General features: G+C 40.1%; 1 protein-coding gene across 1 annotated transcript in view; it reads right to left on the reverse strand.

The window, feature by feature from the left end:
* The window catches only part of CPQ (carboxypeptidase Q), a gene marked incomplete at its 3' end in the record, with an annotated part of 37,004 nt that extends 24,372 nt beyond the window's left edge, over nt 1–12,632 (reverse strand). The window contains exons 1-2 of the mRNA XM_009872136.1: nt 12,178–12,632; nt 2,505–2,712 (exon numbers count right to left, since the gene is read on the reverse strand). Coding sequence (XP_009870438.1) covers nt 2,505–2,712; nt 12,178–12,604 — 635 coding nt within the window. The remainder of the gene's footprint in view (nt 1–2,504; nt 2,713–12,177) is intronic.
* Nucleotides 12,633–14,774: the final 2,142 nt, after the last annotated feature.

The raw sequence follows: 14,774 nt of genomic DNA on the forward strand, positions 1-14,774 counted from the left end.
AAGGCTGCTCTGAGGTCTCCCTGGAGCCTTCTCTTTTCCAGGTTGAACAGACCCAACTGCCTCAGTCCATCCTGCACAGCACATTGGTAGGACAGACACGGAGACACGCAGTTGGTGATTTAGAAGAAACACAGGAGAAGGCATGGAGATAAGAAAATCCATCCTGCTTATGGCAGTACCTCTGTTCTGTGAGAAACAGGACAAAGAGATCCAGGCATCACGGAATGGCAGAAATGACAGACGGGGCCTGAATACCTCGCTTACTGTAGGAAAAAATGAATTAACCCATCCCTCCCACATCCAAAAAAGCCCTAAGTGAAAGTAAATCAAGCAAGGACCAAAAATACACTTCATGAAAAAAGGCTTCCTGGCAGCATCTAAATTTGAAATTGCTCTTGGGGATAACACCTTGGCTCCCAGCCTCAATCTAGGCTTTGATACTTCTAAACAAACATGCATTTGGCATCTGTTTATCCTCTTTTCATTCAATTCTGAAATAGCTGTAATGCCAGTATCCAGACCTAATATACAGGCTTTACTACTTTCAGTCTCCACCTCTGTTCCTCATTTCTAAATTTTCCATTACATGTTAAAATGCACTTTCATAAATAGTCTGGCAAACAGAAGACAGAAGGAGTAACTTTCAAATGAACACATCTGCAAGGCAGCAGAACTAAGGAGAGTATAGATCATATTCTGGTTTTCAGATAATCAACAGATTATGGACTGCAATATTCTTTGATGATACCGAACAAAACTATTTTGAAAGCACATTATTTTTCATAAAAAAATACAGCATAAACATCCATTTGTTGGGCATCAAGAAATACACTAGTATTGTTTGAATAGTATCCGAATTCAAAGTACTTTATTTTTGAGAAAACATTTTAGACAGGTAATGTTGGCTTCTTTAGAAGAAAATGGAGCACATAAAAATGGAAACAAGCAACTACACTGACAGCAGAATTGTCCTCTGCACATGATCCAATACAGTTAGTCGGCATTACTGCATTCTTCAGACTTTCTGAAGTGTCACAATTGGCAGTGCTTGCACACTTCTCATACTGCTGAGATGTGACCACTTAGATTTTGTTTGAAACGGTGGAATCAGTCATGCTTCCAAGTGCCTGTCTCAGCCACTTCCTAGTCCCAGCCTCAAGGACCCAAAGTCATACCATCCCTTCCCACCTGCTAGCCTAGATTTCTACAGAAAGCAATCACAGAAGCAGAGATCAAAAAGAAACCACGGCGTTATCTAAACAGAACACAACTCCAGCTTGTGAGGCGGCACACGTTCAGGGTCAGGCTAGATACTGCTGATGACTCCTCTGTGGGTAAAGAGTTACTGGATAACTACGGGGAAGAATAAATAGCCTATACCTCTAAACATGTGTTTGCCAAAAAAAACCCCAAAACAGAATGATATTACAAATTACAGCTCTCTTGTACAAACTGCGTGTCTCTCTTCTGTGCTATCTTAGCTAAGCAGTTTTATTAACACAGCTCTACAGCTTAAGCAGCCAAGCTTTGTGTCTGACATCACTGAAAGCTGCTGCCCCTCCTGCCGAGGCTGCAGCTCAGTGTCGGGAGGGTGGGCAGGGAGATGGGTCTGTCCCGTCTGCAGCTCCCTGTCTAGCACTGCTGTCTCAGCCTGCAGCACCAGAACTCTCATCCCAGCCAGCAGGCAAAGCTCACTGCAGGCATTAAGCTCACCAAGAACAGTGTTACAATTCTTAAAACACTATGGTAAAAGACAGGGTGTATCTGTCATCCTTTTACTTTATGGCTGGACTCTTCTCCATTTTCTCTCTATGCCTCGACTAGCCTTTTTCACAGCAGATGAGCACTTTAAGTGAAAGCTTTCAGGGTTGGAAAAAATCACCAGATAAAATAAGTAACTGTGTTACCAACCAGAAAATTAAAGAACTCATTACAGTAATGTGACACCATATATGATAAATAAGTAATGTACTAAGACATCTAAAAATACATTTTTTAAAAAATCATTATTTCTACTTATCTTACTTAAAAAGCAGTGTGAGAATTACAGACTTTACTGCTCAAGTGTTATAAATAGTTATATTCAAAGTAGATTACTCTTTCATCTCATACAAGTCACCCTCATGCTAGGAAAATTACCAATAAAAAAAAAATATGTACACTTACATTCAAGTCAAATATACAGAATGACCAGTTCGTATCATCACTGACAGTCTGGCACATGTTGCCACCAAAGACATTTGATTTTGGTTGATCTCAGAATATTCACAGTAGACTTGAGAATGCAGGAAGTTCTTTACAACAAATATTATACAAAAATTGGATCACTAACAAAAAATGAAAACATTCTGAAAGAATGACAAAGCACAGGGGAAAAGAACTATTGTGCAGCCAACAGTTTCAAAACCAAACACCCACTCGTAACTGGCAATGTTTAAGGCACAGAGAACAAAACTGCCTGCCCAGAAACGTGAGTCACGGGGAGAAAAGAGAGAAATGCTTACCTATGAATAGAAAAAGAAGCAATGGATCTAATGAGCGATGCCACTGCTCCGACTTTAGCAGCTTCCACTGCTCCCTGCGACCTGTATCGCACGGTTTCACCGTAACTGATGAAAGGTTCGTTGTAGACAACAATCTTCCCCTTGGCCTCCTGAGCTCTTCTGTGCAGTTCATCAAAGGAAGCTACCACTATGACTTCTGCCGTAATTCCTGGAAGAGAGTATTACAGTGGCTTTAACGTTGCTTTCCTATAGCCAGTTTTAACACACAGAAAAGCAGGGACTGTGTAGAATATAGAAAATCAGATTTAACTTCTTACTGGAAATAGAAGACTATGTGAAATGCTTCATCAGGGTACTAAACAGCTGTAACAGCATCCTGAACCAAGCACACATGGTTCTGTAAACCAGGCTATCAGGTTAGAACTAAAACACAACTTGGAGGGCAAGAAGCATACATAGAGGGGAATTCTGTGCTCTGCATGTGCTTTAATGCCTCACTGCAATCATTTATAGTACAAAAACATTTGCAAAAGCCTATGGGATTAATAAAAAAAAAGATAGTAATCTTTTCATGGAATTGTTTTGATATGTTGCTTGACAACTCAGCTTAACATAAAACAACTGGAAGCACATAGTTTTAGATTGAAACGCTTATAAAATTATTTAATCCATAAATGAAATTAAATTAATGCTCTGGTGTTTCAACAAATTTTGTATTATGCTTATTTAAAAAAAAAAAATCTTCATATTTAATTTGGGAAAATACCACAGTTCTACTGGATCTCCATCTGGGAGTTTTCCCAGGAACCCATCTTTCCCAGTTATGACACAGTGAACAGAGACAGGTACTTCTGCAGAATTATTCACACATGGTAAGTTAGATCTCATCCAGCTCTGTTTCTAATAGTTTGAATAGTTTTAAATTGCTGTATTAACTTGCATGAAAAAACAATGAATTTTACAAAAAAGTAGTTTTTCCTAAATCCAGAGAATCCTTCTAACTTTTTAGAACATTAATTGAGGAACTATATTTCACAGCATTTAAGAAGTAATTAATTAAAAAGACCAGTGTGTTGAAAATCCAGTTTTGTTGACCAGTTACAGAGATTAAGTAGAAACTGCCTAACAATGTGGGCTGGTACTTTTCTTACCGAAGTAATTACTTTCTTACAGAAGTAATGGATGTCTGAACTTTCAGTGTTGTACATTTCATCTAAAAGCCATAAAACGAGTCAGTGAAAACTAAAACTAATAACAAATGTCTCACAAGAATTTGTCAAAGAAGTCAAACTATCATGTTTTTAAGAAGAAAATGTTTCTCCTTGAATGTCCTCTTTCTTATCTTTTTTACTTTTTCATGGTATAAGAATTATTTAGAGATTTCAAAGGCTTGTATTTGAGACTGCAATACATGAGAAGAACTGACAGAAAAATAGAAATATCATCTCTCCCAGCACCAGCATATCCAGGCTCATGACTTCTTTAAGATCAAACCAGAGTAGGTTTCAAATCGTAAAAAAAAGTATTTCACATAAAAAAAGTTTGATTTCTTAAAAGTGCACCTCTAAGAGGGCAAGGGACATATACTGCTACAGCAAAAGCCCATGAGTTTTAGCTACTGAATCTACCTAGTGAAAGGTGTGAAATTTTTAACTGAATAACTATTCAGATTCTTAGCTTTACAGAAGGAGGCATGGAAAGCCAAACTGGAGAATCACCTTCAAATTTTACTAGCTGTTGTTGGCAGGTAAGTGAGCATGCTAAGAGACTCCAGCTGCTTCTAATGAACTGCACGTTCAGCTGCCTACCTAAGGAGCATCCCAACGACAGGATCATTCTGGGTATGGAACAGTGCCACTGGAAGTAAAGCCAGGTATCTGCAAAATTTCATTTTCCACAAGAAAAGTCACGGTCTCAGACGGTTGGTACCGCAATCCACGTTTCATATTAGCTCTCCCCAATGCTCCACTTGGATCATGCAGCAGACACTTGAAGGGCACACGTTGTATTAGGGACTGTTCAGCAAAGGAAGCAAGGAGTGGAGCTCTTCTTGGCATTACTTTACTGCATTAATGAACAAATACCAACCCTGGATGCTTTTCTAAGAATGCTACAGACAGCTTGTAACTCTCTATAATCCCTAAGAAATCTCATGCAGAAGTACATTTATGGCCCTCCCTAGGCAACAGGCATCAGGAGTTTGTGTAGTGAGCTTTGTGAGAATTAAAGCTAAGGGAAAGAATACAGAGCTGCAAACTCCAGCCCAGTATCTCTACTTCTGAATGTTTCCAAAGAAGCTAAATAAAGCCATTCTTTGACAAAACAAAACAAACGTTCTCTCTGCAAGTTTAACTTAATGGCAGCACAGTATACGTAAAGCATCAATTATGGTGCTTTCTGTAACAAACTGAAACTTCACTCTTGCATAACTTCTGACTAGTTCAACAACTCATCTGCATTAGTCTCATTTTATATCACAGAATGTCAGGAGTTGGAAGGCACCTCTAGAGATCATCTAGTCCAACCTCCCTGCCAGAGAAGGATCACCTAGAGTAGGTCACATAGGAACATGTCCCATGTGAAGAAAGAAATGAAACAGTTTCCCAGTTTAAACTGGGAAAACCCAACCGTTTATGGGGAATGAGTTATTTCTTTTAAAAATGGGAAACACCTCACCTTACTGAGTTTCTAAACAAATTAACAAAACTCTACCCCTAGCATCAATTCGGTAAATATATTCTTGAAAGCCAAGTAAGATTAGGGACCAGGAGCTATATCCTATTTAGGTCCAGCATCCTCTAAAATCATCGCAGAAAACATTTTTCCCTCAGCTTCTATCTTATCTCTTTAAAAAATATGTTGCTTTTCAGCTTTCTCTAGGAATTAGCTCTGCTTTCCACCAATGTCCCACCTAATTAAACAAATATTTCAGAAAAACAAATCCAAATTCTGAGTCCATAATGAACTTGTCAAATTAAGACTTGGCGCCAGGCTGAAGCAAATGAAACACTCATATCATCACTGTTTTTTTCTCCCTCAAAAATTATTAACATGTACTGAAAATTTAAAATACTCTAACACCTAGAAACATATTTGCTTTATCAACACATATCAATATGTATTGATGTAAGAATTACAACATGAAGAAAAGATTCAATATTGTAGGGGAACTATGAAACAAAGAAGAGGGCTTTTATCAGGAAGAAAGATTTTGTAAAATCTGAATACAGTCCTGGAAAATGTGACCTCACCTACTCTGTGGACTAGCAAAAATAATTACTTCATGAAACTAGAATTACATAGGAGAGTTATCCAAAAGGATATGAGGCGATTCAGCTCTGATGCATAGCACAGAGCCTAAATGCATTACTCCATTCTTTAAGAAGAACACAGAGAAAAATAAACACTATGATATAGTTACACTTTCCACAAATATGGCTTACCATTTCCAGCAAGTACTGGATCTCGTTAGAAGAGTTTGGTTTCAGTAACGTGCAGCTTACTGTGCAGCACTAAATCCAAGGGAGTTGGACCCAACATGAAGCCATGGGTGCCAGAAGAGCCGGGCAACAGGCTTGACTCTCCTAGGAGAAGCCCTGCACAGGGCTCAGGCTTGCTACGCCGCGTCTGGGGAGAAAAGCCAGTTTTTGGAGCGCACAGGTGCCCAAGGCAAGAAGTACAGAGGGCACCCATTCCCTCCTTAGCAAGTCACTGCAGGCTATCCCCCCTGGCAGGGAAGGTGTCAGTGGCACCCAGCTGTGCGTGCATTCCCCACATGTAAAGAAAATCACGTTCGAATCCTGCCTCTGCTAGTGTGAGGCAGGAGCTTCAGGCTAGGCTTACCATCCTTGAGGTAACCACTCTGAAGTCAGTAACACGGAACAGGGCCAAAAGAGCTGAAAATTCATTTTTTTGCTGTTGCAAATCTGTCCAGTTCACCTGAACTTTCATTAAAGCAGAGACTGGAATCCACATCCTTCCCAGACAGCATGTCCACCTCAAAGCCACACAGCTACTCCTACTCTCTAAATCTTTGAAATGCCACTGGACTACCTTCTGGCCTGGACACTGGGCCACCGAACACCACAGCATCTGAGGTCCTTCATGGACATCACCTTCTACATTCCAAGAAAAACCAGTAGCATAATTATGATACCACAAGCAGCACCACTCTACATAATGATAAACAATCCAGGAACCCAACACCGAGGCTCATGGTCTCAAGATGTGAATCAGTAGTTCCTCGCACACAGAAAAAGAGAGAACCAGTGAAGACAGGAGGGCTTTGCCATGCACCATGCTCTCATGACTATGACTCTCTCCAATCCTCGTTCTCATCCCTGAAACCCTCATTAAAGGGGGTACTCAAGTCGTTCCAGAAGGATCTTCTTCTCTCCCTGTGGGTCAGAGGTCATCCAAAACGCTGGCAAGTCAACATCCTCTGATACACGTTAAAATTCACTTTCTTCTTGGCATTTTGTTAATCCGGCTGAATTCCCTAACCCACTTCTCCACTGAGAAACAAAAAAGATGGCTCATCACTGGGGAAAAACACATCAGCCAGGACTGAGGCCAGACCACTTCTTCCAGCAGCGTCCCTGGCTCTAAAAGACTGTCAGCCTATGGCAACAGTACACACCTTTAACAGCTCTGAGACACATATTATCCTCATTTTATAAATAACAGACTGGAACTATTTTCATATTAGTTAAGTAGCAGAACTCTTACCACCTTCTACAAAAGTAAAAATGGACCAAACGTTGATAGCTAACAAAAAAAACCCCACAACTTGATCACAAAAACTATTAAAAAGTCTGCCGCTACGTCATCTTCATATTTATATTATTTCAGTTTCACTGCAACAAACAGTACATAGAAACCACAGACTGTTCCTTTTTTGAGGAGACATTCTGGGTAGGCTGCATTCTGGGGTTGGTTCTACTTGTCAGTATTTCTTTAAAATGACAGGGCAGGGTCACCCCTCAGGAAAAAAAAAGTGCATTTTAAAACATACGCAGAAAATATGAGTTCTTTGATACTTTACGGTCAAACATCTGCTAAACTACTACTTTCCTTCAATTATGGGATTCTCAAAGCAACAATTATATCTATTTTCCTCAGAATTTGGATGGTAGTACCAGAAATAAGACTGTCTCTCTACATATATCTGTATGTTTTGCCAGTGTTGAAACACTGGAAATGGGACAAGGACATTGACTAAATATGGTAAACCTCCAGCTTGAAAGCACTCCCTAAACTGAGTGCTTTTTAACATTCAATGCTGTTTGTTACCCAGGAACCCACTTCTTCGAGATGGGGACCATTTTCCATCTCTGCTGACTACTGGAAATCGAGGTCAGTCTGCATTTCACATTTCTCTGCTCTCTGTTGCTAAGACAGGCATGAAAGTTACTCCCCGCTTATAGGGAGATCAAAGTGAAACTTTCTCTTTGACCCAACACCTTCAAATCATGGGATACACTGAAAGGGGAAATAATTTTTTTTCCTCTTCAATAAAAAAATCTAACCTTTTCTGTACTGCCCCTTTTTGCTGTGTAAATCACACTGAACTTGGAAACTTGACATCCTGGCATGCTGCCCAGTCCTAAAGAAAAAAAAAACAAACACTAAAATGTGGATTTTATCCACAAGATCACAAGGTACCAAAAAGCCTCTTGTACATCATCAGAATTGTTTCAACCTTAAGTGAGCGAACCAGCAATATGCCAAAGTCATCTCTGAGCCAAAGTGGGCAAATGTCGGCAAATTCAAAAAATGAGCAAAGTTCCAAGCCCATCGGCGTAGGTTAGATAGAAGACCTGCAGGAAGAGACAGTCCAGTCAATGCTGGCTTGGGCTTCACAGCAAAAATACTGCTACTTTTTAGTTCTTCCTGTTCCTACATCAAGAATTGTGGATATTTTTTTCCACACTCATCCAGTGTATGACAAAATGGAAAGTGAGAAGCCTCAGCATGTGCTCTGGCCACTGGGTCACTCTTAGGAAACACTGGTTTGAATTTCCATGGACAGTGAGGAAAATAAACCCTGAATTTCCAACATCCAAAGCCAGGTTTTCTTCAGCTATTACCACGTTAATAAAGAGCCTGTGAGAGCATTAGCTTGGGGAGCTGAGCTCCAGGAGGAGGTTCTGAGGGCACCACGGGCCACCAAGTCTAGCATGAAGCATTAAGCACATCCAGAGAGATGTCTGAAGTTTCTGCCAATGCTTCTTATTTTCTTAGCCCACTGATCTCAAGCCTGGGGGCACATAATGGAAAAGGAAGAATCCAGGACATAACGGAGAGGATAAGAAAGCAAGAAGGTCTCCTGTACCTCCTGCTGGGATGGAAGGGTCACTCCCTCTTGTTTTAACTCCATCCTCAGATCTTAAAAGACAAAAAGTCCAGCCAGTGCTGTCCTCTGGCTCTAAGTAGGTTTCAGTAATGTCAAGGAAGGAATCTGCTGGGGCTCTGCATAGACAGTGGTTTATAAACTGTGAGTACAAAATATATCCTGACAAGAACACTGATTTAAAACATGTAATAACCCACCTGGAGTACTGCATCCAACTCTGAAGCCCCCAACACAAGAATGACATGGACCTATTGGACAGAGTCCAGAGGAGGGCCAAAAAGATGATCAGAGGGTTGGAGCACCAAGGACAGGCTGAGGGATTTGAGTCTGTTCAGCCTGGAGGAGACCTGTTCAGCCTTCCAGTACCTGAAGGGGGCTACAGAAAAGCTGGGGAGGGCCTTCTTGCAAGGGCATGTAGCAACAGGACCAGGGGCAATGGTTTTAAACTACAGCAGGGTAGATTTAGATTAGATATTAGGAAGAATTTCTTTACTATGAGAGTGGTGAGACACTGGAACAGTTTGCCCAGAGAAGTTGTGGATGCCTCATTCCTGAAAGTGTTCAAGACCAGGCTGGATGAGGCTTTGAGCAACCTGATCTAGCAGAAGGTGTCCCTGCCCATGGCAGGGGGGTTGGAACTAGATGATCTTTGAGGTCCCTTCCAACTCAAGCCATTCTATGATTCTATGATTAACTATCAAGCTAACAGCAAACACCTTCAGGGATCACTGGCACAGTCCACTTTAGAGGCAGCTTTGAAAGGTGTCTCTATCCCTGGGCAGAGCCCAGGCACCAATGGTCACACCATGGGGAAAAAATCCAGCGCGCAGTCTTTAACACATCCCTCTGGCAAAGCTGGGCACAGAATTGGTAGATCTCCCTAGTTGAATCCCATGCAGCAACAGCAGCACAATGTCAGGAGAACCAGCATCAAAAATCTCAATTTACTGAGTTGCATTATTTTGCTTACAGGATGACTCACACTCCCACAGCTTCTTGGCTGAAAAAAGGCAAGGCAGAACTGCCAATATGCCTTCGCTGAAGGAAATTGTTCAGATATGATTTAGGTGCCTACTCCTTTTTCTCAAGAACAGGGCACGGTGACAGTTGCTGGTTAGAGCACAGGGAGCAGATGCTCTGGGAACGAAATCCTCAGAGGTGATGAGGCGGTGGTTTTAGCAGCCTAATCATATGGGTTTTATTCTGTCCTTGGGTTGAGTGTGAGTTTTAGGGCAGGCAGTTTTCTGAGCAGTAACACCTTGCAACTCTCTTGCCCGGAGAGGCTGGTGACGAGCAGCTCTCGCCAGGCATATCCGTTTGCCAGAAGGCCAGTCCAGCGATAGCCAAGAGCTCACCAGGCATCGGCTACCCCACGTAACCTCCTCAAGCACAAAAACCTGTTACAGCTTGCACAGAACAAGATGAGATCAGGAGAAACCGTAACAGCCACAAATGGTAGGATATTTAAGTCAGAAGATTAGTAATTTAATCAAAATTATTCCACCAAGTGTGAGAAACTGCCCGCTCTTCTGTGAGAGATCTCATTGCTATGCAGTCTTCTAGCACCAACACATACACCACCCCAGAAACCCAGCAGATCTTGGAGGAAAGTAAAAAGGTGAGGAAGAATAACGTGGGGTTTTTGAACATTACTCAGTATAAACCAGCACGGGATAATACAACCTCCCAAGACATCAGTCGTCACAGGTACTAGTCCCGCCATTCAGTCATCAGTACAATAAGATCTTTACAGATGAAAAAGGTCACAATTAGCCTCTCTGAGAATTTTTCAACATGTAAATTCAGCATCTCTCTAAATGAAAGAAGGCAAACCTAGGAGTAAGATCAGGCAAGTGCAAATAACTACACAACTGAGAAAGGTAAGCAAAAAACAGACTTCCTCAGGATGCGAAGATGTTTGCCAAGATGAAATTGCAGATTCTATTTCCAGGTTCAGTAACACTTGCTCAACACCAAAAATGCCATTTTAATTTCAGCTTTCTTTTTAGGAAACTAGGAAGAGGACTGGAAAGAATACAAACGAAGTTGTAGGTTTAACCTTTGCTGTAAACATTCTCCCATCAAAGGAGCAATTAGACATATCATGGGATAAAGAGACATTTTTTGATACAATGCTTTTAGCTGCTTTGCATTTTAGGCATGTATTTACCTCAATATGACAGAAATACCACAGACAAAATATACATTAACAATTTTCCAGATCAAGTAAGATTTATTCCAAACACAAATTACCCAGTTTTGTTGCGTTTTGAAGGGCTACATAATTTTTCTATGCAAAACATCTTTTATACATTATTTGTTTCATTTCAAACAGAAAGCTCACTATCACAAAAATTTACAGTTTGTAAAAAAAAATTTGAGTATCACCCTACCTTTTATTTCCTAAACTAAATTTATGTACTCATAAAGGAATAAGAATGCTTTTGAAGCACTCTAGGAATAAGTTTGTTATTTATGGAGAGCAGTCACAGAAGGAGATTGTCATGCAGCCTTTAAATAACAATCCTGAGAAAGCCCCACATCAATATGTACAGAAAGAGGATGCCATAAGTCATTATGGTTGAAAGCATTATGGTTGAGGCTCAAAACACCTGAATTTTGCTGAGCCCAGCTAGTGATCATTCTTGTTCCCAAAGTAACGTATCACACATCATCCACTAAAAGGCAACACACAGCTCAGTAACAGTAAGTGCCAAAGAATTCTCCATGAGGCAGGGGGAAGGAAAGGACACACGGATACCAACTGCCAAGCTTAGTAAGGGGCTGGCACTTTCCAAGCTCAGCAGGAGATTCTCCTCCGGTTCCTGCTATCCTGTTTTTTGCCCCAGTGAAGTGCTGAGCTTGGCAGGAAAGGGCATGGCAAAACGAGCAGAAATCATGTGTCAACATCCCACAGAGAACTTATCATAGAATCATAGAATGGCCTAGGCTGGAAGGGACCGTAGAGATCATTTAATCCAACCTCCCTGTCCTGGGCAGGGACGCCTCTCAACTAGATCAGGCAAAACATGGGGACCGAGCAGTGCTAAAGAAAGGCGTAGATTTAACGAAGACTTCAGGAATCAACTCTATAATGTTACAAGCCGGTTCAACCAAACTGAGTTAAACTGAATTGTGCCATTCACAACCACGTCATACAGAAAAGTCCCAGAAAAAATAGCATCTTGTCTTGCAGAACTATTACATAGCAGGATAAAAACTTCAGTTTGACCACTGAAATAAGTAGTTGTTTGGGGTATAATTACAGTTTGGTATTAAAAAAAACAAGTGACACTTAATTCCAAAAGGAAGAATTACCTTCTGGAGGAGTTGCAACACTGCTCCCAAGTCCCAAAATAGCAATGCTGTGATTCCTTGGTTGGAGCATCGTTGCAAACTCTTCTCCTCTTTCCCAGTGTGGTACTTTCACAGGTTCCAGACGCACATTTTCCAGACCATCTTTCTGCAGGGCACTGAACATGTACTTGATGGCTGCATCTAGGTTTTTTGAACCGCTGAGTCTAGGTCCTGTAGTATCAGCAAACACTGCTAATCTTTCATAGGATCTGTTCTGAGCTTTTCCATGAACAGCAAGATCAATAATAGCTTTGGCAACATCAGTATAGCCAGCTATCTCATTTTTAATGTCTTCAAATGTTTTTGGATAACTGTGATCTCTTCTCAAAGACTTCCCAGCATAATGTGGTAATAAATTCATGAAAAATATTAAGAATGCATACTTCATTTTTCCTCTTTTTTCTTTTCCACAGATGGCCTTCTGGAGAGACAAAAAAAAAAGAAAAAAAAAGAATATTAAAAAAATACATAATCAGCAATATTTTCTGTTATTTGGATTGGGCAGACAGACCAAAATGAAAAGAAATCAGTTTATCATGAAAATGCTTTGATCAGAACTGACAGGAAAGTAAACTCGGAGACACAATTATTGAAAGCAAATGAAAAAGATACTTAGACCACTGTACACAATCTTTGTTGTGGTCTTGAGAAACATCCCTGGAATGCTGCATCTCTTTAAATAATCCTTCACTGAATCAAAACCCAGGGCTGTTCCTATCCAGGAGGAGCTTTGCATCTCCTTTCTGTTAGGAGCATAATTTGCCAGGAGTGCCAAATCAAATGTCTTCACATAGAACATCTGGACAAAAACATTTCTTAAACCATTCATGAATAAAAGTGCTTCTTAATCTCTATCTTCATAATCAGGAAAGCACTTTCTATTGCACTGGAAAGATGTCAGAGCAATTTAGATCCAATGCCCCCAGGAAGAAAGTAAGAATTTCTTCCTTACATAAATCCAGGACTACCAGAGAAACACAATTTCATATTAACTGGTGTCTCTCTTAAGGACTGACTTCAGCAGTACTCTGGAGAGGTGAAGCACCAGGGAAGCTGATCCTGTGCTGAATATCCAGAGTTATCTTTGCTAAAAATTAATAGTTTATCCACCTTATCGCTAAAGTTTTTATTTTTAAGAGCTTACAAATTTCAGTCCCATAAAAGCGACAGTTTGTCTATACTATTAATTGAACTGACAACAAAAAAAACAACTCTGGAATCAGTTGGAGCAGCTGCAAAGCTCTTTTATAACATGCAAATTATGATTATCCAAACCCAAAATATAAAGGGCTTTATTGATATACACAAAAGGAAATGTAATTGTTTCATTTTCTTTTGAATTTAAATCAGGCTGCAATATGAATGGCAAAAATTAGCAATAAGAAATGCAGCCTTTAAATCAGCTCTAGAGCTGCTGATATTATGAGACTTAAAAAAATAGTAACTGGCTACAGGCAAGTGAAGGGGCCATTGCTACTAGCCCAAAAAGATTTTTATTCAGCACTTCTGCCATTTTCATGGACCTTCATGGAAATATCAGTATTTTTTGAAAAGGGATGTTATTTGCCTCAAAAAATAGTAACCTAAAGGCAAACATTAGCCTCTACTCTGTAAAATATGTTCTTCTTGGAGACAATTGTTCTATAAATAGAAAAGGACTGATTAGTTGCCTAATACTGATAAAACATAAGTAAATCAGACCTGTATGGCAGAAATATTAGTAAATGCTTTTGCTGTTGAGATTTCAACATTATTCTTCTTCCCTGTTTGTATTTATTTAGTACTTCTGGAGCATTATACTCTTAATTTTACCACTGACCCGAGGAATCATGGCAATATACTTACCTTGTATTTTTGGTTCACTATGTTATATGCATATGGAGAGACAGTACAAAGGATGATATGAGTGTATGTGTGTATGTATATAAACACGTATTTGCATACATTATATTCACATGATATTCACATGCAAAATAGAAAAAAAAAATTCAGACAATTGCACACTACAGGAACTTTAACTGAGCATCAATTCTCAGTCATTTTATAGAGTAGGCAAATTTTACAATAGCCAGATAGCTTTGTAAATCATAATGCCAGAAGGAACCAGAGTATTTACCTTGTCTGACCACCAAAGGACACTGATTGCAGGATATTCCTGATTTAGCTCCCACCACCAGAAGCCACAAAGCAAACCAGCAGTCAAGTCGATTCCTGAGAGTAAAGGTGAAGTTACACCACTTCCGTGCCTCTGGAAACAGAAGCCAAGACTATATTTGAAGCTTCTGAGAGCTCCATTCTGAATGATCTAAGAAACCCACTTATATTTGATACAATGAACCACAAATAGATGAAATAGTTTTTTCAGGATATTCATTCTGGATCATTTTCTAGCATTTCTTCCAAAGAAGCTTCACCTTAACAGTGGCAGAGCACGCGAGGAAAGGCTGAATTGCTGCCCTCAGTAAAGAGCCGAGTTGGTATGAAGACTGTGAATGCTCACCCTTCCTATATATTACTATAAGAAAGCACTTGTAACTTTGAAGCGTAAGTTCTGGGAA

This window comes from Apaloderma vittatum, unplaced genomic scaffold (genome assembly GCF_000703405.1).
Source record: "Apaloderma vittatum isolate BGI_N311 unplaced genomic scaffold, ASM70340v1 scaffold13226, whole genome shotgun sequence".
NCBI classification, from domain to species: Eukaryota; Metazoa; Chordata; class Aves; order Trogoniformes; family Trogonidae; genus Apaloderma; species Apaloderma vittatum.